The following is a 22843-nucleotide window of genomic DNA, read 5'->3' on the forward strand; positions in this document are numbered from 1 at the left end:
TCTCTTCCAGGACAGGGGGAGATGCCTCAGGTCACTAGCTAATAGCTGTCCCACCACGCACCCACTGAGGACATGCATGCTGACCTGCTCTAGGCCATCAGAGGGGATTCGTGTCATGACAGGCCAAAGAGTGGAGCCGTTTGCAGAGGGATTAAACACGACTTGAAGGAATTACTCATTTGGAGAAGGGCTCCAGATGGTTTGAGGTGAATTGGATTTCAGGCCTTTGGGACAGGAGCTAGGGATCAGACACAGCAGGTATTAGCCTTTTGGCCATTAGGCAGGTCGTGCTCTGGGTGCTGGAGTCACTGCACATGTCCCCAAAGAGGAACTGTTATGGCCAGGCTCTCCCTTGCGGCCATCATGGGGAACGTGCCTGCAGGTTTCTGCTCACCCCACTCCCCAGCATGGCCAGTGCAAGGGTGCTCTGTGGACCCTCCATGTGACCCCAGCTGGGATGGAGAAGGACCAGGTTCAGCTCTGCCTGCAGGTAGCTAACCTGGAAGAGGCCAGGAAAAGAAGAAGGGAACCCATTCTCCATTGTTTACCTGCTCTCCAGGCACCACTTCTCCTTCAACTTCCAAGGAGATGGTACAACTCTGGCAGTCCTCGTGGGTGTTGTCAGAGTCACTCCATGTGGCCTGCAGGACATGGTGGCCTGCAGAAAGGCTCTACATATGCTTGCAGCCAACTGAGAGCAATCCAGTTCTTTTAAGGTGCCTCATTTTCAAAAAAGGCGATGGCGATGTATGTCTGTCGCTGTTAGAGGTGTTATTAAGGAGGAAGAAGGAACAGTATTGTCTTTCCCCCCAGGAAAAGAAGGTATTGCAGTCAGCTGGGTTTATAGTTGGGTTGTGTTGTTTGTTTTTTTCTTTGGCACACATCATTATGGTTCATAATTTAAAAACATGTTTCTGAAAAGGAACTTTTTAGGCTTGTTTTTGTAAATGGCAAAAACATTAACAGATTGAAATCATATCTATTCTGATGATATTTTATTTTGTGATGTTGTAAGAACCTTTTAAGAGCTTCCAAATTCCTGTGATGTCCTGCCTGGAAGATGAATCTAGAGGACGCGGGGGAGGAGGCGAGCTGGCGGTGTCGCAGGGATGTGGCACTGCACCACGGCTGGTCTTATGTTTGACTCTCAGCCGCTGGGCTCGCAGTGACTGACTGCCACTGGGGCCGGAGGTGATGAGCTGCAGGACAGAAAACCCAGAGCATCAGATAGTGCATGTCCTTATAAAAGTGGCTGATTCACCTCATCTTTTATTCTTCATGGCATTGAACTCATTAAGTGGTTCGAAACTTACCTACAGCAAGCATAGCTGCTGAATATTGCTGTCTTGACAAGAATACAGGTATTCATTTGACTAAACTTACCTCCAGTTAAGAGAAATAATGTAATATGAATAATCAAATGGGCCAAAGCCCAGGAAACAAACCATTCTTCTGAAGTAAAGGAGCAAGTCATTAGATAAAAAGAATTTGTGTCCTTCTCAGAAAAGCTACAAACCAGTTTCATCCAGGTTCTAAAGATAAATCACTGCTGAATTTAACTTTTAATTTAACTAGATGCTGGCCAGAACACTAATGAGTTCAATGATGCTGAGAGCAAGAGGTTTTCAATACCATCACCCAAAGTAACACGTAGCCAGAACCATCAATGAGTCCATGGGACAGGCATTCCCAACGGCCTTCGTTACCTACACTTTGAAATCTTTGTTCATCTTCAGTGTTTAAACTGGCTAAGAAAGTCGTTTGCAAAAGTGAGGCAAAAAGAAGCATTTAGGTGAGGTCGTCTTGCACGCCGCACCCCTGCTGCCAGTTATTTGGCAGGTCAGGTAGCAAGCATTGCAATGAGTGTGGAAAACAGGCGAATATTTACAGGAGAAATGAGAGCATCTAAATTGCCATCAGGATAGTAGCAATAAGCAGACAGCAAAGCGGGATAGTCTCTTACGTCCTTCAGATTCGTTACCAAGTTCCTTGCTATTCTTCCCCAACGGAATTTTGTATGCGAGGCAATTTTGATTAAGTCATCAATCTCAAGTGCTTTTCCTGAGCGTTTATCGTTCCACAGGCCTGGGGAAGAATAACTATCTGTTTTTAGCCGATAATAGGGAAACTGAAATACTCCTGCTTTTCTTTACCATTGCCCATTTTCCCTGCTTCTCCCAAATTGAACCAAAAACCAAAACCAAGTGAGTATTAGCTTCACAGAAAGACACACAAATCTGGGGGTTTTATTCCCGCAACAGGATGTTTCAAACCTAATCATCTCGTATGAAATTTATAGAGCCACTGTTACTCATTTTTGTGAGCTGCCCTGTTCCCTTAGATTGAAATTAAGCAACGAATCTCTAAAAGCTAATACATTTACATTTTGAACTTTTATTCTGTGAGGGCAAAACATCAGGACAAGAGCTGACGTGCTGAAGAAAAAGGATACTGGCCCATTAGAGCCATCTTTCCAGGAGTTTTTTTCACCTTCTCTCCCTGTAAATTGCCTCTGGAGTTGTTGTTCTAGCAACACTAATGGCAATTAGGATCTGAAAGCTCTCGATCAATTAAAGCAGGCAGTCTCAGACAGCGGGAGATCTGCTGCTGGACTGGCTGGCAGCACATCTTTTCAAAAGCTGTCATTGTCCTTGTCCCTATAAACAGAGACGATAAGTAGAAAGTATTTACAGGGACGGATAAGAACAGTATCTTTTCTTGATGTCTCATGAACTGCCTTTGCTTTTAGAATAGATCTTCACAGTCAGGAATCACTAAGCATAAAATACAGACAAAAAAGGCTTACACCGCTAAATAAAAATTATCAAGATTCCTTTTTGCAGCAAGCAGAAGGCTTTTTCATGTATCTAGAAATCTATTTAATATTTAATGGACCCTGAATTATTCACAGGTTAAAGTGTTCAACTGTTGCTGTCATTTAAAGAGCAAGTGCCCAGCAGGAGTCTCGCATGGGGCTTTGTAGATCACGTCAAAGCGTAGCATTTGATTCATTAAAGAAATGTTATACTTCCAATGGTAATAGCATCCGATTTATATTCTGTTAATCCTGGACTGACTAATAAAAGACAGGGTGCAATTTCCTGTTTTGATTTTTATCTACCTGCTCAGTAAAACTTTTCACCGTCCCACAACAGATTTTGGATCCAACACACCTGGTACTGTTCCAAGAAAATCTGTGAACTCTTTTAGGTGGAGAAACTGTCAATTTTTTCTGCAGTGCTGGATAACTAATGCAATATACTTAGTTTTGAGTGTAGTTCTGCTCAGCTTCCTGGAAATGGTATGCACAAATACAGTATCTAGAGCTTGACATTGATGTAAATCAGGGTAAATTCCCAGACTTTGTCAGAAACTGGGATCTGTTTTTTTGCCTCCTAAGGAAATACCATCCCAGGTCGTCTCATTTCCTTAGGTTTTTCTGGTCGAATAAAGTGAAGGTAGTAAAATTAAGTTCCCGTGATTGATTTTTGCTTTTCGATGTCTGCCCTTAGAAAATTTTGTTAAAAAGCACTTTTGGAAAATAAAACAGGAAAACCAAAAATGAAGAAAAGGAGGAACTTTTCTACACTTAAGAGCCTCTTTGGCAAGGACCATCTATCCTACTGTGCATTTTGTAAACACCTTTATTATTGGATATTGGTTTGTGCAGGTCCTCAGTCCCATCAGTAATCTAAATCACTTAAAACACAGCGGTTGGCGACACTGGTGCGGTGGCTGTACCCAAACAACCGTCCTGACTATTCCCAAGCAAGACTCACCTGTTTGCAGATGGCAAAGCAGAAGGCATCCCTCAGGTCTTTCCTAGTTGCTCTTGGAATTTTGGGGGTGTGGGGAGAAGCAGCTGTGCTGGGGCTCCCCCAGCAGCAGGGTGGCAGCCCCTGGGCTTGCTGAGGCATTTGTGGACTTACTTGTCTGTAATAGGAGGGAAGGAAAAAATGAAGCGTCGCTCTACACAGATTTGACTAGCTTGATGTTGGTGGTAGTAATAAGGAACTCAAAAAGGATAACGTAAAGTCACCTAGGGATTTCACATTAAGTGTTCACCGAGATTTTTTACCAGCAAGAGGAGGATGTGCACAAGCTAGGATGAGCCTTTCAATTTGTACGTTAACATTAGTTCCAATTTGCCTCAAGAGAAGGACTTTAATTCTCTGTTTTATGGACAGGTTTATCTCCGAACAGTAATATTTTATTACTCTGTTTTGCAACAAAAGCAATCACATACTACCTAAAAATATAGAGCCTATGTAGAGGAGCAGGAGACTCAAGTTGCCCTTGCTAGTAAGGATGAGGGACAGTAACTACAGTGCTGTTCACAGGGTCCTGAAGGTAGAGTCTTATTTAGAAACATCAGAAAGAAGAGGCGAATGGAGGCCTTAATGTCCATCGATCTTCTGCTAATGTCCAGGGATCATTCCTGTGTGTGCTCACACTTGCCGGCTGACTCTGATCCCAGAGCACTGATTTCTTTTCAGTCCCCAGAGCTGCTCTTCTTTTTAAAAGCTGCTGTGCTGACTCTTCAAAGGGTGCCAGATTTTCATTTGATGAATTAGAGAGTTGTCTATCCTTGTCTGTTAATTGCATGGATAAATTTCTCCATGACTTGTTTTCAAAGTTGTCGTGGCATTGTTCCTTACTCTGTGCCTGCAAGGTTTTGAGTGGAAGGAAACTAAACTGTTCTTATATTATTTCAGGTAACTCAGATTTTTCTCATTTTTGGGGTTGGGGGCTTCCTCAAGTTGTGTGTTTGTTTCTTGGATAAGACCTGCTGAAATGGTTACTATTTGGCATTTTTCTCTATGAGAAAGAGTTCCTTTAAGCACGTTCTGCAGAAGAGCAGGGTGGCTAATCCCATGCCGCTGACAGAGGGTTATTTTTACATAATTATTTGTCCAGCCCCTAAGTAACACGAGATGAGGAAACAAGAATGACGATGCGACACTGTGCTAAATGAACCCCTGTCAAGAAACTAAGAGGGTTTTGTTGGGATTAGAAACTTGATACAGTCTTTTCCTTTGTCACAGAAGTATGTTTTCTAGCAGATGGACGTGTTGGATTTTTCCAGCAGTAAGGAATATGATTTACTGGGGACTCACTGGTTGCCGTGTCTCAGAGAAATAAAATGAGTGACAGGTTGGAAAGGGAAGACGCGGCAACAGGGTGTGCAGAGACACAGTAGGAGATAGCCCAGCCCTGCAACGGGGTGAGGAGCCTGCAGGGCTTCTCCCTGCCTCGGTACCAGCGTCTCTCCCACAGATTTTTAAGCACATACTTGGACCTCAGCGGAAATCAGCCAGGAAAATACTGAGAGATAAATACTCTGGAGAGTATACAGCTGTCATTTGCAAAGCCTAAATTTGCCTATAGTCTGTTTTAACTTCACGCATATTTATCGTGAGGCTAAGGCGTGGGGTACAGCCTGCATCGGGCATCTCATTTACCTCCAAGTGTAAGATGGCAAATGGGTCAGTCCTCCTAAAGTAGATCCCCAAGTTTCTGTCCCGAGGCGGTGGAGAGCTGGGTTTCTCCTGCTGGCCTCCAGCAGGAGGGTCATTGGGCTTTGGACACTCCTGCGCTCGGAGGAGCAGAAGTCCCTCCCGGAGGCTTTGATGGGCAATTACCTCTGTCCGACGGCACGGGGGGATGTGCATACGTACTCTGGGAGCGTCCATCTACTGGATACATGGCAGTCAAGTGTTCAAGCTGGATTGTTGGATCTCACCTGAAATGTATATGACTTCCAGTTCCTTCCCAGTGCCAGGTTCTGTCAAAGGCACCCAGTGATGGGGAACATTGCTCTACACCATAGGTGGGGTGTGAGGTGCAACCTGGATTTTCTCTGTAATGTATTTTAGAGAACACAAGTGCTGCCTGTAGGAAAAATTGTCTGATCTGTGCTTTGCGTTGGCGTTGGCATGTTTGGATTAATGCTGCTATGTCTTATTTTTTCAGCATTGGGTGGTGGAAGGTAAACAAGATGTGTGTATTAAAAGCTGTTTCTGTTCCCCAGGGATATGAAGCTGGATGGTGGACGCCAGTGCCATTCTACCGGAGTGTGTCTCAAAGAGATAATTGGTCTTGAAGGTGTGGAGCTCGGAGCAGACGGGAAGGTGGGGATGCTTCAGTTCCTACTCCGTTAGATTTTTGTAATAAGTGAAAAAATTGTGTAACTAATAACAAGCACAGATACAAAAATAAATTATAACGTGCAGTGTAACACAATAGTTAAAGAGCAGCATGTGCAAACTGAAATTCAGGAGGACTGCCCAAGCTGTCAATGCAAGCAACTCTCTTTCCTTGAAGAAATTTGCCTGTGGCAACCTCCGAGTCTGTAAAGCATTACTGAATCATGCAGCCTTCCCCTGGCTCTAACAGGAGGTATCGCTGCAGAGTGTGTTGTCAGAGGCTTGAAAAAAATTTCTATTAAGAGTTGTAAGCTGTAATTCCGTTTGCTCTCGATTTTATTTAATAAAATAAATTTTGCTTAATGGTATGTTTTCCTAAAGAGCAGGAAGGTAGTAGTACAAAAGTCCAAGAGTGTATTCACTTGAATAGAATAAGCAATTATGAATCTGTAGGGAGAACGATCTGTTTTAAACAAATACATAGAGGAGAGACAATTTTTATCGTAAATTAAAACATTCTTTGCTGAAAGTTTGATTTACCTTTTACAGTTCAGTTTACCCAGTCTGCTGTCATTTATGGATTTAGAGGCCCTAGGTCAACGCTGCTACATGTGGTGTGCTCACCTAACCAGGTGTCAGGCCAGACCACGGGCTGTAAATTCCTGAGGACAATCTGTCTGCTTATAAAGAAATGAAAGCTCACATGATTTATTTGATACCTGTTCTGACCTCCTCGTAAACCAGTCTAGAGTCTGAGACTCTTTTTTTTTTTTCTTCAATATAATGTTATTTTTGGAAAATAAACCTATGAGAAGCAAGGCCAAGGGTGAAAGCAGAGAATTGGTACTCTCTAAAAATAATTTTGTCACAAGTTATTAATTCCCATTGAGTCCGTGTGAGGAGGTAGTAAATGGTCTCCCACAACCATTGCTGTAAACTGGTAGCTCACTTACAACACCAATAGGACTCTGCCAGACAAAATCCTAAAGGACAAAAATACCGGAGAAATTGCTTAAGTTTAGCAGCGTTCAAGTGATTTGCCTCTGGCTGCGCTGTGCTGAGGGACCCATCTAGATGATGCTGTTTCAGTAAATAAGGAGCTGAAATCTGCTACAGAGAAGGCCCACTGAAAAAAAAAAAACAAAACCGAAAACCTGACCAAACTGACAGATTTTTAAATCTGACCCTTGAGTAGGATTTTGTAAATCCACTGTATTAGGGCTTGTGTGTGTGTGTTTGTGGTTTTGTTGAAGAATTAATGCCTTTGCAAAAGGTTTTTTTTGCATGGATAAACTGGCTGCACTGAAGCAAATGTAGGTGACTGGTGTTTATTCATCTGTGCCTAACTATTAAATCCAGAAAATCCTCTGCTAATTTGGCTTCTCTTGCTTCCAATTGGGATGCACCGAAGGCATCCCGCTGCAGCTGAGCCGGGCTGATAGTAACTGCCTGTCCGTTCTGACTTTCTTTTTAGACGGTTTCTTATACACAGTTCCTGTTTCCCACCAATGCTCTGGGAACTCGGAGGAACACGATAGACTCCACCTCATCCTTCTCCCAATTTCGCAATGCAAGCCATCGTAGCCTTTCTTTGGCAAGAGCTAACAGCACCCAGGGGAGCATTGATGCAGGTAACTTCTCAAGAAGCTTTTTTTGATGCCCCTGGGTACCCTGGTGATAGGCAGGTATTGTGAAGGATGGACATACGTCATGTTTTGGCCCCCGTTTTTGCTTAAATTAAGCAAAATATAGTCTCATGTCATGGGTGAAATAGCTCATTCCCTGTTTCTTTAGCAAAGCTGGCTTACGGATGATGGGAAGGTAAGTAAATAAGTCAGCTGGTCGTATCGCTAGCCCCTGATGGCGCTCGACCTGCCTCCTCCTGTCACTGGCATTGTTTGTTCCTCCTGCATCAGCCTCATCATTACCTTCCTTTGCTATGGAAAATTTACAGTGCCAACACGGTAGTCATGAACTGAAGGTGTAAATTATCCTTGTGACCTTTGTTGGGCTGGAAAGGGCAGTGTTTACAAAACCAGGCACAAAACATAAGCTGAAGCACTATATGCTTGAGATATTTTGGCATGTTAAATGAAACAAACCAAAACATCCGCGTACACAGATGAAACTTGTTGCCGAGAATAAAAGTCGTTGTGGAGCTTTATATGATTTTGCAGTTCTGTACACCCTAAATTCACATGTATCAGATAATTCATAAGCTGTAGGTCCTCTATGTCTTTGCAAATTGTATTAGTATTGAAATACTTGGGGTTTTCAAGATCTGAGAAATCTTTTGACTCTCTCAAAAATCTTGCGTGACGATTGTCTTGTGCATTATCTGTCAACTCATTGCCACTTCTGTTAAGTCCAGAGATTTCTTGATGTAATGAATTCCATTCTTTTATTTACTGTTGTTTTATAGGTAGCGACCTGGGAGACTTCGTTGAATATGACCCAAATCTTTTAGATGATCCCCAATGGCCATGCGGCAAACATAAGCGGGTTTTAATATTTCCTTCATATATGGTAAGTGCTATGCAAAATTAGGTGCAGCACAGATAAATTTTGGTAACGATATTTTGAAGGTTGAGGTTACATTTGGCCATATTTTTAGAAGATTATTATTATTTTTAATCTACTAATAACAGCTGTTTGGAATGCTTTGTTCTAAATGACAGTTACTTACTGGGACATGTAAAAACAAACTCATGGAGGTATTACAAAAGTAAACGCTTTTATTACTGCTGTATTTCATAAACGCTTTAGATGAAAGACTTGTTCGAACAATGCGTTCATTCTCTCGCATTCAGAGGAAAATTTATGCTTCCTCTAATTGGCATCTATTACAAAATAGGAGGATGCCCATTAGGGTTTTTCCAAAGCCACGAAGCTGCATTGTGTTTTGATGCTTATCATTCACTCCTTGGAACAGCGCTTCTGTGTCTAGTAGAGCCTTTGTTTCCCAGGTATTTATTTCACCATGGGATAGTCCTTCCTTTAATTGCAGCAATTATGAGCAGAGCCTATATGTTTTTCACTATATCCAAACCTGTAACAATACAGACGCGTAACTGTTCCTTGATGCGTGCTCTAACTCACTGTTTTCTGTGGTGAGAGACTCCTATAGCCTTTTTTGGGTTGCACCAAGTCTGTAGACTGGTGTGCAATTTCGGCAGGACTGCTGCGAGGTGCGGTGCTGTCATATGCGTGTGAGCACGTATCTGTCTGAATTATACATCCAGCATGGAAAAGCTGCTTGTTTTTTTTTTTCTTCAGAAGTGGTGACCTAGTACTCATCTGTATACAAATGGGGTAGGATTTGAAACACCGAGGTCTAAAGTGTTGTCCTTGTCCATGTCCTCACTTAACTAGGAACCGAGATACGATTTAAGAAGCTACTAACGTATGTAGAGATACAGTCTTTGTAGGACCTTTTCTGCCCCTCACCCTGGTCTTTATTTGATAATAGGGCTCTTGGGTGCTACTTCTTCAAAATAAATGGATTTTACGTGTTCTATGTAGACTGAAGCTTAACTCCTTGCTGGTGAGAGTGTTGTGCCTGTTGCACAGAAAGGCTTAATCGAGCTCTGAGGCTGCGTTTGCACTAAATTTTCAAGTTGGAAGTCCGGTATGTCCTCTGCTTAATTTCAGCCAGTTTTACTTTTAGGGTGGGCAAGTTATTTTTTGGCTGCCAGCACACCAAGTGTCAACCTTTTATGGCAGCTACCTCTGGGTGGGAAAATATTTGTTAAGTTTTGATATGGTTATTGTCACGGACAGGGAACTGTCTTCTCTCAAACGGAAAGACGTCATTACCTGGCATCCAAAGCGAATATAGCTTTAGCAGTCACGGTTGTGTTTCCAGTCTTCCTCAGGCTGCGAATGTGTGCCAGGCAATCTGAGTCCTCTAGGATCACCCGAGGTCTTTGATCCGTTTTCAACTCGGTGTTGAGATGGACATGGTCGGGAGAGCCAAAATAGGTCAGGGGAGGTCTCTGGCCAGGAACGGGTGTTTGATGCCCCCTTCTTTTCCATGTGCTGGTTAACCACAGCATTTTGAGCTACTTTTATTGCAGTAAGGAGCTGACTGGGGATTTCCACTGTGACGGAGGCGTGATTTAGATGCTTTAAAGGTGAAAAATGGACTTCAAGGGCAATTGTTAAAATCAACATCATTATTTGCCTAGAATATATCTGTGTTGACTGCGGTCTCCCTGCTTTTTCATTTTCTCTAGGGGTTAATTACTGCTGTGTCTGGAAAAATGCCTTATTTCACACATTTTGTTGGGTTTTTTTTTGCCTGAATTTGCCTTCCAGCCGTCACTTCTTCAGCACTGCCCGAGGGTCTGCAGCACTCGCATCTCCCTCTCTGAAGGCAGGCGTTAATCTAAGAAAGGGCTGAAGGACATTAAGTGCTGTGTTTCTTTTGTTGGCGGGAATAACTGGCAGGTGCCAGGAGCTCTCATGTCCAAGGGTTTTGCCTGCCCCTGGTCGAAGCAGCGTAGCTGTGATGCCACGCAGGAGCTGCACGGCTTTGCAAGAAACCAAAGAGTGGGTGGCTGTTCTTCAGGGCTCGGCTGAGAGATTTCACAAGGGGCTGGTGCCTCGTTCAGCCCTGAGGTGGGAGAAAAGGTAGTGTCGGAGTGTCCCAGGAGCTTGCGGGTTAAATAGGATTTTGCAACTCGGGCTGAGGGTAAGGAGGGCTTGTGCCTTGAGCTGGTAAATATAGGGCTGTGTTGGCCATGTAGAAGACTTCACTCGCATCCGTATTAGACTTTCCAGACTCAGCTGACATTCCCCCTCCCTGCAGTTCACATCAGTGTGAACGGGAGCATAATAGGCTGTAATTTCAAGTCATTTTCTTCCCCAAATATAAAAATCGGCGTATGCTGCAATTAAAGCAAATTGCAGCCTGAGGCCAGCGAGAAACCTGTGGTTTTTTCCTGACCGAGCAGAGCCATCGCGGGCGGTATCGACAGACCTCTGCCAAGTGACCGCGGGGCTGTAGAGCTGCTGGGCACAGATTGAAACCGGTCTCTGGTCCTGAGCGGAATATAGCTGTAATTACTGCCTTTCGCAAGCACCAGAGCAGCTGAGAGCAGCTCTGATGTCAGCGCCGAACATTTTGTTGTGCGTGGAGAGCTGCAGCTTGTAATTAAAAGTTTCGTTACTTGGCCAGCGTTTAGCATTAACGCTTGGCAGCTGGAAGCTTGTAGATGTCTCACGCACACCTTCCTCCGCCTGTTACGGATGTCGGAGCAATTAACGGGGGGGGGGGGGGGGGGGAAGGTGTGTGAGAGGAATGCGAACGCGTGGCGGTGAGGACGAGCGAAGCTGGATGCTGGGCTGCGGCGCTGACTGCGGAATAGGGCTACACGCACCGATGTTACTCCTGGGAGCCCGGCTCGTGCTCTGCATGCCAGGATTTCTCCGTCGGTAAATCTCCGTTGAGGTCCGTGTGAATGCTGTGTCGGTAAATGCTGCAGGCTTTATCCTGAGGCACAGGACAGGCAAAACGTGTGGTCCTGTGTGGATTTTACTCTGAAATACGTGCGGTTAGCACTGGAGCCTATGCGACACGCCATTCCCTCTGTTTTTGTGGAACCTGAGTTTATCATCACTGACATTGACTTTATAGTCTTGTAACTTTACTGGGCTGAATTAGCCCTGACCCGCAGAGGAGTTTTAACTGCAAGTCCTCAGCTGTTTTCAAGGAGTAGCTGAGCTTCCTTCTTGAAGATAGCTGTGGGGAAGGAAAGAGAAGTGCTTTTGGTTTGGTCTTTTTTTTACAGCGACGTTCCTAGCTTAAAAAGGGAGTACACTTCCCTGTCGCATTTCTGAAAGTCGTACCCACAAACAGCCTGTCAGGGGGTCACCCTGAAAAAGCAGCTTCAGTACTTCCCCAACACAAACTCTACAGCTTCTATTAATTGTGTTAGTTCTATTTAACTTCTGGTCTACTCCAGAGAAATTATTTTGCCTTATGTTGGCTTTGTAGGAGAGTCTACAATCTCTACTGCAATATAAACAGTAAGAGGTAGAAGAATTTCATGCTGGGGGGCGGGGGGAGGAGGGAAACATCATGTCATGGTTAACAGATGTCTTCCTGGCTGATACTGCTAAAACAGGAATACTTGCAGATTCTTAGATCTCTCTAGAATGGGAACTTTTATCTACCAGGCAGAGCAGTAATTTCTGTGCTCGAGTCTCGCGTTGGCCAGGGTACATCCGACCTCCTCAGTGCCTCCCTGGCCTCCCTCCATTCCTGCCAGCAGAAACAAACTCCTCCCGTGCAGAAGGGGAAAACTCACCCTGCAGGGGGCCTGCGGATGGCCCCCACGGTCCCGCTTTTTGTTGGTGACACAGAAACACAGGAGCATCTTCAGCTGGCTGCTTGTGCCCTGCCAAAACTTGCGGCAAAAGGGGAAAAGCCCATATCGGTAGCATCTTGACTTTGAGTGACCCTTCTATAATAACATCCCGGCAATATCCGTCTGTCTGTGCCCAAAGGGATACACTGGGAAATTGGTATGGGTACATAACTACAATTTCAGTGTATTGGTTTAATTATGTCAAAATAAGTTGGCGTCTCTGCACCACTAATGAAAAAAGCACGTCGCAAAATTCTGCAGTGCTCTTAGTGCGGGCTGACCCTCAGCCTGCCTTTGCCAGGTCCTGCACTAGCGTCGAGCCCAGCCGGGCTGCCTTACTAAATATTCGTCCTCCAATGTGATTTTAAGATCAGAACTGCTTGCTGCCCTGGCCGTTTAAGTCTAACAAAGGCCCTGCATGATGATACAGCGCCGTCGGTCTCTCGCTCCCCCATTCTGTCTTTCACAAGGAGCATCAAGGTCAGGAGTACTCCGCAGCAGCCAGCGTCCCTTGGTGCCGTCACCCTATTCTTCAAGCCGCTTCCGTAGTTGTAAATTAAGCATCTCCAGACTGCTTTCTTATCGGCTGCTGACCTTGTACTCAAAAGTCTCAGGGAGAAGAGGATCACAATGGTGGTATATATTCCTACTTAAACCCTGTGTTCTATGCAGTTGATGCTATATTTGGCTGACACTCCAGTAAAGAACTATTTTGTAATTGAGAATGATTCCAGTGTGTTAACTGTGTAAAATAAACTGGCATCCTTCCATGTACTTTAATTCAAAGAGGCAGTTTTGAGATTATTTGCTTTCTGAAATTCAGTCTTTCAGTTTAAGATCCTTGAATGCTAATAACTTCCTACAACAGAAACATCTTCTTTTAGTCTTCCTTTTTTTTTTTTTTTTTTTGTTTGGGTTTTTTTTAATCATAAATAGGAATCACTCCCATTTTATGTCACCATTTTAAGCCTCTCCTCTATCAGGCTTTGCCTTATATATGCATCTTCAGCCGTAAATATATGAATTAGGTTACTGACAGTTCCTAGCTACGTAGCTGGTCACCTATGGTATGCGTTAAGGTAGCCAGGCAGTGCAGAGTCATTGACTTCTTTTCATTTATTACGTGGTTGAGAACTTGCCATCAACCTACCGAAATTCTGTTAAACGTATCAGTCTTCTGTCTGCTCTCCATGAAGTAGATTTATCAGGGGTACCCAGTAATGACAGCTGAAGAGAGCCTGTGTGTATCTTTATGCTATTCACCTATTTTATTCTGATTTTATCCTTCTTAAGCGGGAGATAGAGGCATTCAAGGCTAGATCATCTTTTGCTGGTAGCGTGCCAAAGTAGGATTTATTTTCAACAATATTTCGTCTTGCCAGTCTTTCCAACCATTTCAGGCATCCTCCCTCCTCCCATATTTATGAAACTATATATACAGCTTTCCTATGAGAAAGCAGCTGCTTGAAAACGCTTGTGAATAACACACGAGCTAACCTCCAAGTTCAAAACTGCCAGCCATGCAAAAAGCGTGCAGAGTACAGACTTCGGCCGAAGCATTCGTCACGTTGTCCAGGCATCTGTCAGCTACCATATATCAAGGCTTTCATTTGTCTTGCGCGACTTCCATCCCCGAACTAAAATATACATACACAGATTTGTGTACAGAGAACGTGAACAGAGCTCACGAAGGAGTATCGCTGAACAGCGAAGTGAAATGTGTTTTGTGCAAATAAGCTGTGAGAAACAAGACAGACGTTTCTGGATGACAGAAGTTACAAACATTCGAGATTAGAGTATGAGAGAGCTGGTTTGGTGGTTCCCAGTGCCTCGCTCGTGTGTCTGACAGCTCTGGGAGTGCAGAGTGCCTGCCTGCTTAGGGAATAACAATATGTACTAGAAAGCACGTTCGGATAGAAAAATGCTGCGCTCCTTTTAGGGAAATATTTGCAAAGCCTTCATAAAATTTGGGGCATCGGTGTTGAATGGTGTTCCTACATGGGCGATACCAGAATTGCTCCAGACAAAAATCCACGCAGTTTACAGTCATGTCTTTTCAACATGGCAGCTCCGTTTGGGACTCGCGGGCAGCTCAAGCGCAATGAAAGCAGAGAAGAGAAGTGTAAAAACTGAGCAGAGAGCGGGCAGCGAAAGATGACATTAGGTCGGAGCCCTCCCGCGTCAGATCCCAGCTGGTCCTTGGGGGTCGCCGGGCCACCCCGGAGGTTTCCTCCGCTCCATCCCAGATGGGCAGGGGCAGCAGCAGAGGGGTTGCTGCTCAGTGTAGAGCCGTTTGCGGGGTGCAGGAGGTGCCCCGGGCAGGAGCGGGGTCGGGGACCAAGATTTCTCTGTAGCCTCGTGGGCGCTGTGCCCCGGCCACACAGCAAGAGGAGTGCTCGGGTGCCTGGTCAGAAAGGGATAGCACTGTAGTAACTGATTCGATCACTCAACAGACACTAATTCAGTATTGCTTTTAAATTACCCGTCAATAGATACTCTTCCTTTTTTTTTTTTTTTTTTTTTTTGCTGGCCCCTCGGGTGGGCAGGGTCCCACATGCGCACATTTCTATAGGCGCCAGCTGGACAAACAGCATCCCAATGCTCAAAGTTGGGCTTCTGCAGCAGCTACATAAAAAAAAAAAAAATCCAACCAAAAATCAAGGGGGGAAAAAAATAAAGTTGCACAATTCCTTTTCTTGAGAATAAGGGCAGTTAGCCGAGCTCTCCGGCATGGCACTGACAAGATGAGACAGCTGCCTTAGAGCCAGTGTGTTCAAACATGCTGCTGTTATCCTGTTACATGAATCAAAACCAGCACACACCAGCTTTCATCTGGATTTCATTATTGTGATTTATATCATAGAGACTGTTGTCTTGCAGGAAGCAGCAGTATACGGAGTCGCTGGGGGGGGGGGGGGGGGAGCAGATTCCTATCAACAGGACAAAATTAACAAATCTCTCTGTTTAAAAATAGCTGTACCTCCTTACCATTTCCAGTTTTAAGCTGTCTGCTTATTCTTAAGCCTCTTGAGTGTTTTGCTTTAAACAAAATTTTTTTTAAAAGAGCTTTCCTCCTTCTAAAGAGAATTTAGCTGAATTCTGGCAAATCTCCCGGGGGCCGGAGGAGTCCCAGGTAAAACGGATGGTCCCCCCAGAGCGGCCATGGGGAAAGGTACACCCCAGGGGGGGGCTGCTGCTGCGGCTGCGTGGCAGAGCCCGGGGCTCGCTGCCCCCCTCTGCGCAGTCACCCCCGGAGCTGGGGTCACACCGGCACCTCCTTGTTAGAGGGGAAAGCAACTGAAACGTGCTGTCCGGCATCATTTCTGTGCAGCTGGGGCTGGAGGAGGGTCGGGCCCTCCCGCCGCTGCCGTGCCCTTTCTGCTGCCCGGTGGTTTCTGTCGTGCAGGCGAGGTTTCGTGCGCGATCGCATCCTCCTCTGTGCGAGGGTAGGTGGTTACCTGGAGAGAGCCAAATGCAAGGCTGCCAGAGAACCCGTGATCACTTTTGAGGGACATAATTAAGATAAAACTAAGGTGCTTCCGCGGTGATGGAGAGCAAACAGCAGGCAGGTAGGTTTGCAGTGAAGCATGAAATAAGGTGTTGTGTAGCTTTGCACGGTAGCACCGAGCTTGGTCTTTCTAGGATTGCCCAAGACAACCAAAAAATGCTGGTAGTAACTAAAACAGTCTTTGGATTTAATAGCGGGTAACCTTTATGTGCTCAGTGTCTCTTGACTCTCTAAGTAAGAGCAGCATGGACCAATGCTTCTGTACTGTGAGAAGCAGATGGCACTGGTCTAAATTAATGTTATGTGGCTTGTTTCAATAGTCGTCTTACAGCAGTACTAAGAGGAACCCTCTTAATAACACGTAAAACTCGCGGCATATCTGTTTGTCGGAAGCACCCAACTTGCTGGTGATCCTCTGGCCACAAAACCAGGGAGTAGGCAGGCAGGCAGGCAGCGACCTCCCAGGGAAAGAAAGGAGAGGAGTAATCGGTAAGATCTTCATTCTTCTGCTTCGGAGGGCTGAGCCCTGCCAGGCAAGATGAAGCACAGGAGAAGCCGTCTGTGACAGAAGAGCCATGGCCACACAGGTGCATGCGTACATCCTTCCAACCTCAGCAAGACCCACGCATTCGGTTGAAGCCTTTCCCTCCCACCCCGGCTAGGGCAAGGTTTCTCCTCCCTGTCTTTTCCTTTCTTCCTTTTATTCAGGCGTGATAGCACGTTGCCTGCCTCAGCGTCAAGACAGCGTATGAATTTTGAATTTTTAACCTCAATGGCACTGCAGCATCTGCCCGGAGCTGCGCTCGAGCTCATCCATGCACACGCAGGGCAGCAGGGGTGGCTGAAGAGGGTTGATGTGGCCTTCTCCTTTTTGATGATTTCTTATAACTGGCAGCTTTCCATAACAGGGCTGAATTTCCTTAATAAATTATCCCCCTTATTGAGCAAAATTTGGACTGGTGCCTAACACGTAACTGTTGTTGGAGGGGGCTCATAAGCATTTACACTTAGGAAAACTGCAGGCAACTGTTGTGCGTGACGTGCCCAGCAGAATTACCTGCCAGGACATAGTGGGGAGCAATTTATCTGTTCAGGTAATGTTTCTCACACTGCAAATTAGATAGCAGAATGGACCACATTTTAAAATGTGTGTATGACCGTAACAACACCTTGTGGCAAGAAGTTGGGGTTTTTTCTCTCTATTATAGTATGTTCACCTCAAATACTGCTGTGTGCTATTCAGGGAAACACATGCTCTGCTTTCTTTTAAATTCCTATAATTATCAATTATTTCAGTACCACATCCCCTAAATAAAGTGCAGGAAAAGTTAGGTGTGTTTTACTCCCCTTTATGCTCATTTTGGATCCAGACAAGGACATGATCACCGATCCATGATCGGATAACCAGAGTTGTCCGATTGCTCTCTAGAGCCATTACACTCTCTCTTCCCCAAGCCCTTCCATATACTATTTTAATTACTGGAAAAAAACCTGCAAGCGTATGCAGTCAGTCTTTTTTGGCTGATTTCGATTCCCATGAGGATATAATACAGTGAGGCTCCGTCTTCTATAAAGGCATAACATGCGACAAGTGTTTTGTATGCCTCTTTCCACATCTTGTTTAGCATTCACAGCCCTTTGCCATAATATAGGTTAATCATAAACAGAAATTAGAAGGGAAAATTGTTTTACTGGAAGGAGAATGCACTGCACTGGAGACTGCTGCTTTCCCGCTGCCCATGCTTGAAGCTGGCTGGGAGCTGGGTGCCTGGGGACCAGGTTGTCCCTTGGCTGCCCAAGCTGGGGCTCTTCTCTGCTTCTGTCCGAGAGGCAGAACAACCAAAGCCAGGAAAAGAATTGGCACGTCGCCAAAATGAAGGTTGGTTTGTTGTTCAGCTGATTGATAGGTTTTGGCCAGGTGAGCGGTGACGGAGGATTTGGGTAAAACGCTTCCTGGATGAAGACTGAAGGAACGAGAGAAGTGCTGCACACCCCGAGGTGCGAGCGCTGGCATTGCAGTATGGGCCGGCAGGACCCTCTGCTACTTGGGGAAATTCTTTAGGTTGTGATAAAAAAGAATAGCAAGCTCAACGTAAAGGAAATAGCCTGTACGCTTTGAATGTTGTCCTAACTCAGTATTTTTGTCCACTTGCTGCCTAACTTATGACAGCATTACTATCTTGCACTCTACTGAATGACCTGCAATGTGGGCTAATTACCTGTTTTATCACAAGTGTATGCTACGGCGGTCAAGAATTTGTACCAGGGGTTCTTTTGAAGAATCCATTTGAGAGAAACTCACAATATGTCTCAGAACTGCATGGAGATAGGCACACAAAATCTGGTCATCAAATCAGTTACTGTGATGATTTTTTGGGGGGGTTTAACAAGACTTCTCAGCTAGGTTTTATCCACTCACATTTAGCTTAAACTCACTCTTAGGGGTAGTTGGAGGATCCTAATAAGGTCTGTGTTGTTCAGGGCGTGTGCTGAACAGACATCTCAGATTTCCGGTCACTTGTTCTGACGGAGCAGTCACAAACAAATTGTTGCCTTAATGCAGACTTAATTTTCCCCTCTGCTGAAAGCTTTGGGACTGACTGGTGCTTGTTTGGTATTCCCTGTTCTGGAAATTGCGTGATCTTGTTTGTTACAAACTAAAAGAGCAATTCTGTCTTAACCATGTGTTACAGACCACAGTCATAGACTACGTGAAGCCATCAGATCTCAAGAAGGACATGAATGAGACCTTTAAGGAGAAGTTCCCTCACATCAAGTTAACCCTCAGTAAAATAAGAAGGTACGTTGCAAAGCTTGGTCAGGCTGCAACGTGATGCAGCTCTCTCACATTTCAGTGCAATTGCTGCTGTACATGAGGGGAAGCAGAGCACTGATTGATCTTCCAGGAGCAGTGACCGGCAGAGGTGCGGAGTAAGTCAGATGGTTGCTTTGATTAGTGGGCTGAGTAAACAAGATAGGGGAATGTACAAACACACATCGGTCAGGTGTCAAACGTGGCATCTAATGGGATGAGGATGCGAGCTGGGCAATGCACTAGCCAGAAAAATAACACAACAGAGTCTCTAAGCTCATGGCAATTCGCTTAAAAAGGGACTGAGGAAAGAAAAATGCTGACTTCTGTGCCTTGTCCAGAGAGCATGGCCAAAAGCAAAACAAGTGGTCAGCTTTGCAGCAAAGTTGTAGCATTTCGTCACTGTTTCCAGACTAGCAGGGTAGGCATAGTTGCTTTACTGAAGTCATGATAATTTCATTTGACTGACGCGACCAGAAGGATACTGAGACATGTTGCTCTGTAACCAGACAATACTGCAGTACGTGGAAAGACTGTCGGTTTGGATTTGCCCAACCATAACCAGCAGCAAAGCTGCGTGTAGAGCACAAGCAATCAAGCTGTTATTGTTAAATAAATTATATGCAGCTTAAGACCGCCGATGAAATATTTTTACTAAAAATGTCAAAGCTTTTCAGTTGCTTTTATAGGTTGACACAACTATCTGTTGGGGGCAGTGAGGGGGAAGGGTGAGGTCAAAATGTGCCATGAAATGTGTCCCCAAAACAGAGCAATTAACATAACATAATTAACGTAAATTACGTTTTCCTTTTCCCCTCCATTTGACTAAGCAGGAATCTCTGAAAGGTTGGCTCTTAGGGTGAAATGAGAAATGCTTCAAAACACAGTTCACAGCATACTTGTCTGGTCTCTTTACTCAGCTTGAAGAGAGAAATGCGCAAGCTTGCTCAAGAAGAATGTGGTTTTGAAGAGCCTACAGTGGCCATGGCCTTTGTCTACTTTGAGAAGCTCGCTCTCAAGGGGAAGCTGAACAAGCAGAATAGAAAGCTTTGTGCTGGAGCCTGTGTTCTTTTAGCAGCCAAAATTGGCAGTGACCTCAGAAAACATGAAGTCAAGCATCTTATAGATGTACGTATCCATAGGTTTCCAGTGTTCCTTCTACATGAAGTGCCAGTGTGTGGTCTACGCAAGCCTGCTTGTCAGTAGTCACCCTCTCATCTAGGTTTCCAGCTGTACAGCCAGCTAAATGCCTTTTCTTGTTATACATTTATGTGGAAGTAGTAGGGATCAATGTCACTGCAGAGGCGTGGGAAGCTTGTTTGATGTGATTGAAGACCCTGGTGTCAGATACTGTGAGGTCCGAGAGGTATCTGACCACGATCCTGTCAATACCAGTCAAAAGTTAAAACCTCAGGAAATGTATTTTGCTTTTAATTATGTTTTCAGGAGTGTCAATAAGGACTCTCCTTTGAGAGGTAAATGCAGATAGTGATTTCAGAGGGAGTCTAATAGACTCCCAAGTTTGTACTTCTTTCATCAAGTTAAGCTTTTGGGCAAGACAACCTAAAGAAGTGTTCCCATTAGAACACCTCACCCCAGCTGTTTGGGTTTTTTTGTAGAGTAAGGTGTTTGGTTTTCCACTCACTCCGTATGAAAGAGTTAACAGAAGGGAGTGTTATTCCATAATCTGTTTGCAAGCACCGAGACACCAATCTGATTTAACGCTACAGAAAGTTAGGGCAGGTAGCTGGGCACTTGCCTACAACCAACTCACTTGGTTCAAGAGACATGGAAACTTGGCTGGGGAGCAGAACTGGACTTCTGCCACAGTCACAGAGCTGGGTCGACAGTCAGTTTGTTAGAAAGCCCTCCGAAGAAAAAAATTCAACCTGGTGGGAGTTGGAAGATCTGGCCTCTCTTGGTTTCCTGAAACATTGGTCCGTCCTTAAGACACATTGAACTTTTCAGTAGACCCAGTGGGCAGAGAAGTAGCAAGCCAGGGAGATCGTAAGAAGATGGGGCAGGGGGGAAATATCCCTGACCAGCTGGTTGCCTACTTGCAGCATCCAAATCCGGTGACAACAGCAGAGCAGATGGGAGGTTTAGTACGTTACAGCAGAAAGCCAACTATGAAACCCATCTCATCCCCCGTGAGGATAGTAGTTTCTGTTACTCACTGTTCTTATGGTTGTTGCAGATGACACCTTCTGCCTCTAAGGTATTAAGATCAAATGTATCTAATTGTAGCAGCAACAATTTCCCCAATAGGCTGTTGTAACACAGTCTGATGCTGAAAGGAAAATCAGTGATTTCAAGCAGCGCAGGAAGGTTGTGGGCAGTTGCGAGACGCATGTCTTTGTTACACAAGTGATTTCGATGTTTGCTTGAAGCCAGGATTTTCCTCTTCCTGCAGTGGTAATCACTGTGATCATTAGAAGATGTATCTGCTGGAGATGGAATGAGCGAAATGACAAACATGTCAGAAATAGCATGGCTGGCTCAGCTTTGTAAGTTCACCTTCACAGCAAGGAATCAGTACATCCAGTTCATCCTGCTCTCATTTTCTAAACCTAGAGCCATGCGAGCCCAGCAGGGCAGAGGTTTGCTGACAGCAGCACGCGTGTTTTGAATCATGTCATCTGTAAGAAAGCACTAGAAAGTCAAAGCCTCATTGACAAAGACTTTTTTTTTATTTATTTATTTTTTTCTCCTGGGCTGTCGTTGCAGAAACTGGAAGAGAAGTTCCGGCTGAACAGGCGAGAGCTGATCGCCTTCGAGTTCCCGGTGCTGGTGGCCTTGGAGTTTGCTCTCCACCTTCCTGAGCACGAAGTGATGCCGCACTACAGACGCTTGGTGCAGAACTCCTAGCGCTGGCTGCCCTGCGGGGAAGGGGCTCCCGACTGTTCCCACTTGGCTCTCCTGAGCCGCAGTTACTACTGGAAATGCAAAATCAGACTCCTAACACTTCACTCTCTCTCTCCCCAAAACAGTTTTTCCGTCAACTTATAGGAAACACTGCATCGACATGAGACTCAGCTTTGACAAATTTACGTATCGTTACTTTCTCAAAGCAGGTGAAGACTGAGCTGTTGGTAAATGGTTATCGTGCTGAAACTGGGTGGTGACTGACCCTACCTGTGGGGACTACAGCTAGAAAAGTAGGCAAAAATTTGAAGGGCAGCCTCCATGACCACCCCTCTCTCCATCACACAAACCCTGGAAGCCCACGTGAGTGCATTCTCATAGCGCTTTTTCTACAGACCTGCTGCAACTTCCAAGAGGACTTCTTAACGTGAAAAAGCTTTTAAAGAGGATATCTTCACTGTGTCAAAAAGAATGTGCCAATCTATTTTTGTATCAGCAATTGAAAGTGCACTTTTTCCTGTGGGGTGTTTGTGTGTGTAGCCGTGTGCGTGTGCGTGTGCGACACCGAACTGATCTCAGTGCAGGTGGTTGGCTTAGCTGTTTCCGAGTGTATCAGTTACCGATGGCGAAGATCAAGGTGACCTTACGTGTTTACTTCTTGAAAAACATAACTACTGGAAAAGTGGTAAACGGGATCATTTTTGGACACTTGGTTTTTTTATTCTCTGATCTTTCCAACATTGTACCTTTGAAAGGATTACACTACTACTACTACTACTACTACGAGAGAAGGATCGGCAACTGACCTTGAGTTTTCAGTCATGTTTGTGATAAAGATGAAATCATTAGTATGAGATTTCCATGTCATGTTTTTTAAAAATATCTTGTGTTAAGCCACATGCATATTTTTAACCTTCGCACTTTTCCCACTGTGGAGATGGTTAGACTTGCACTCTGTAGTGTTGTATTTCTGTGCTCTATGTTAGAGTGCGTAATAAGCACATTTATTGTGCTGTATCTTAAAACAGTGTTTTATTAAAAAAAAAAAAAAAAGAGTAGGGCTCAGCAGTGTAACAGGTGTCTTAAGGCTCCGACAGCAGGGGCATCAGCTATCGTTAAAGTTTTTGGCTTTTAACTAGAA

The 22843-nt window shown here is 44.8% G+C and overlaps 1 protein-coding gene across 1 annotated transcript in view; it reads left to right on the forward strand.

Annotated features, from left to right (window-relative positions):
* Positions 1 to 21819, forward strand: part of CABLES1 (Cdk5 and Abl enzyme substrate 1) — a gene marked incomplete at its 5' end in the record, with an annotated part of 72175 nt that extends 50356 nt beyond the window's left edge. Inside the window, 6 exons of the mRNA XM_082479457.1 lie at positions 6032 to 6131; positions 7621 to 7777; positions 8569 to 8672; positions 18719 to 18825; positions 19758 to 19965; positions 21565 to 21819. Coding sequence (XP_082335583.1) covers positions 6032 to 6131; positions 7621 to 7777; positions 8569 to 8672; positions 18719 to 18825; positions 19758 to 19965; positions 21565 to 21705 — 817 coding nt within the window. The 3' untranslated portion in view covers positions 21706 to 21819. The remainder of the gene's footprint in view (positions 1 to 6031; positions 6132 to 7620; positions 7778 to 8568; positions 8673 to 18718; positions 18826 to 19757; positions 19966 to 21564) is intronic.
* Between the last annotated feature and the right edge of the window lie 1024 nt (positions 21820 to 22843).

Source organism: Vanellus vanellus (genome assembly GCF_965231255.1).
Source record: "Vanellus vanellus genome assembly, chromosome: 2".
In the NCBI taxonomy this organism is placed as follows: domain Eukaryota; kingdom Metazoa; phylum Chordata; class Aves; order Charadriiformes; family Charadriidae; genus Vanellus; species Vanellus vanellus.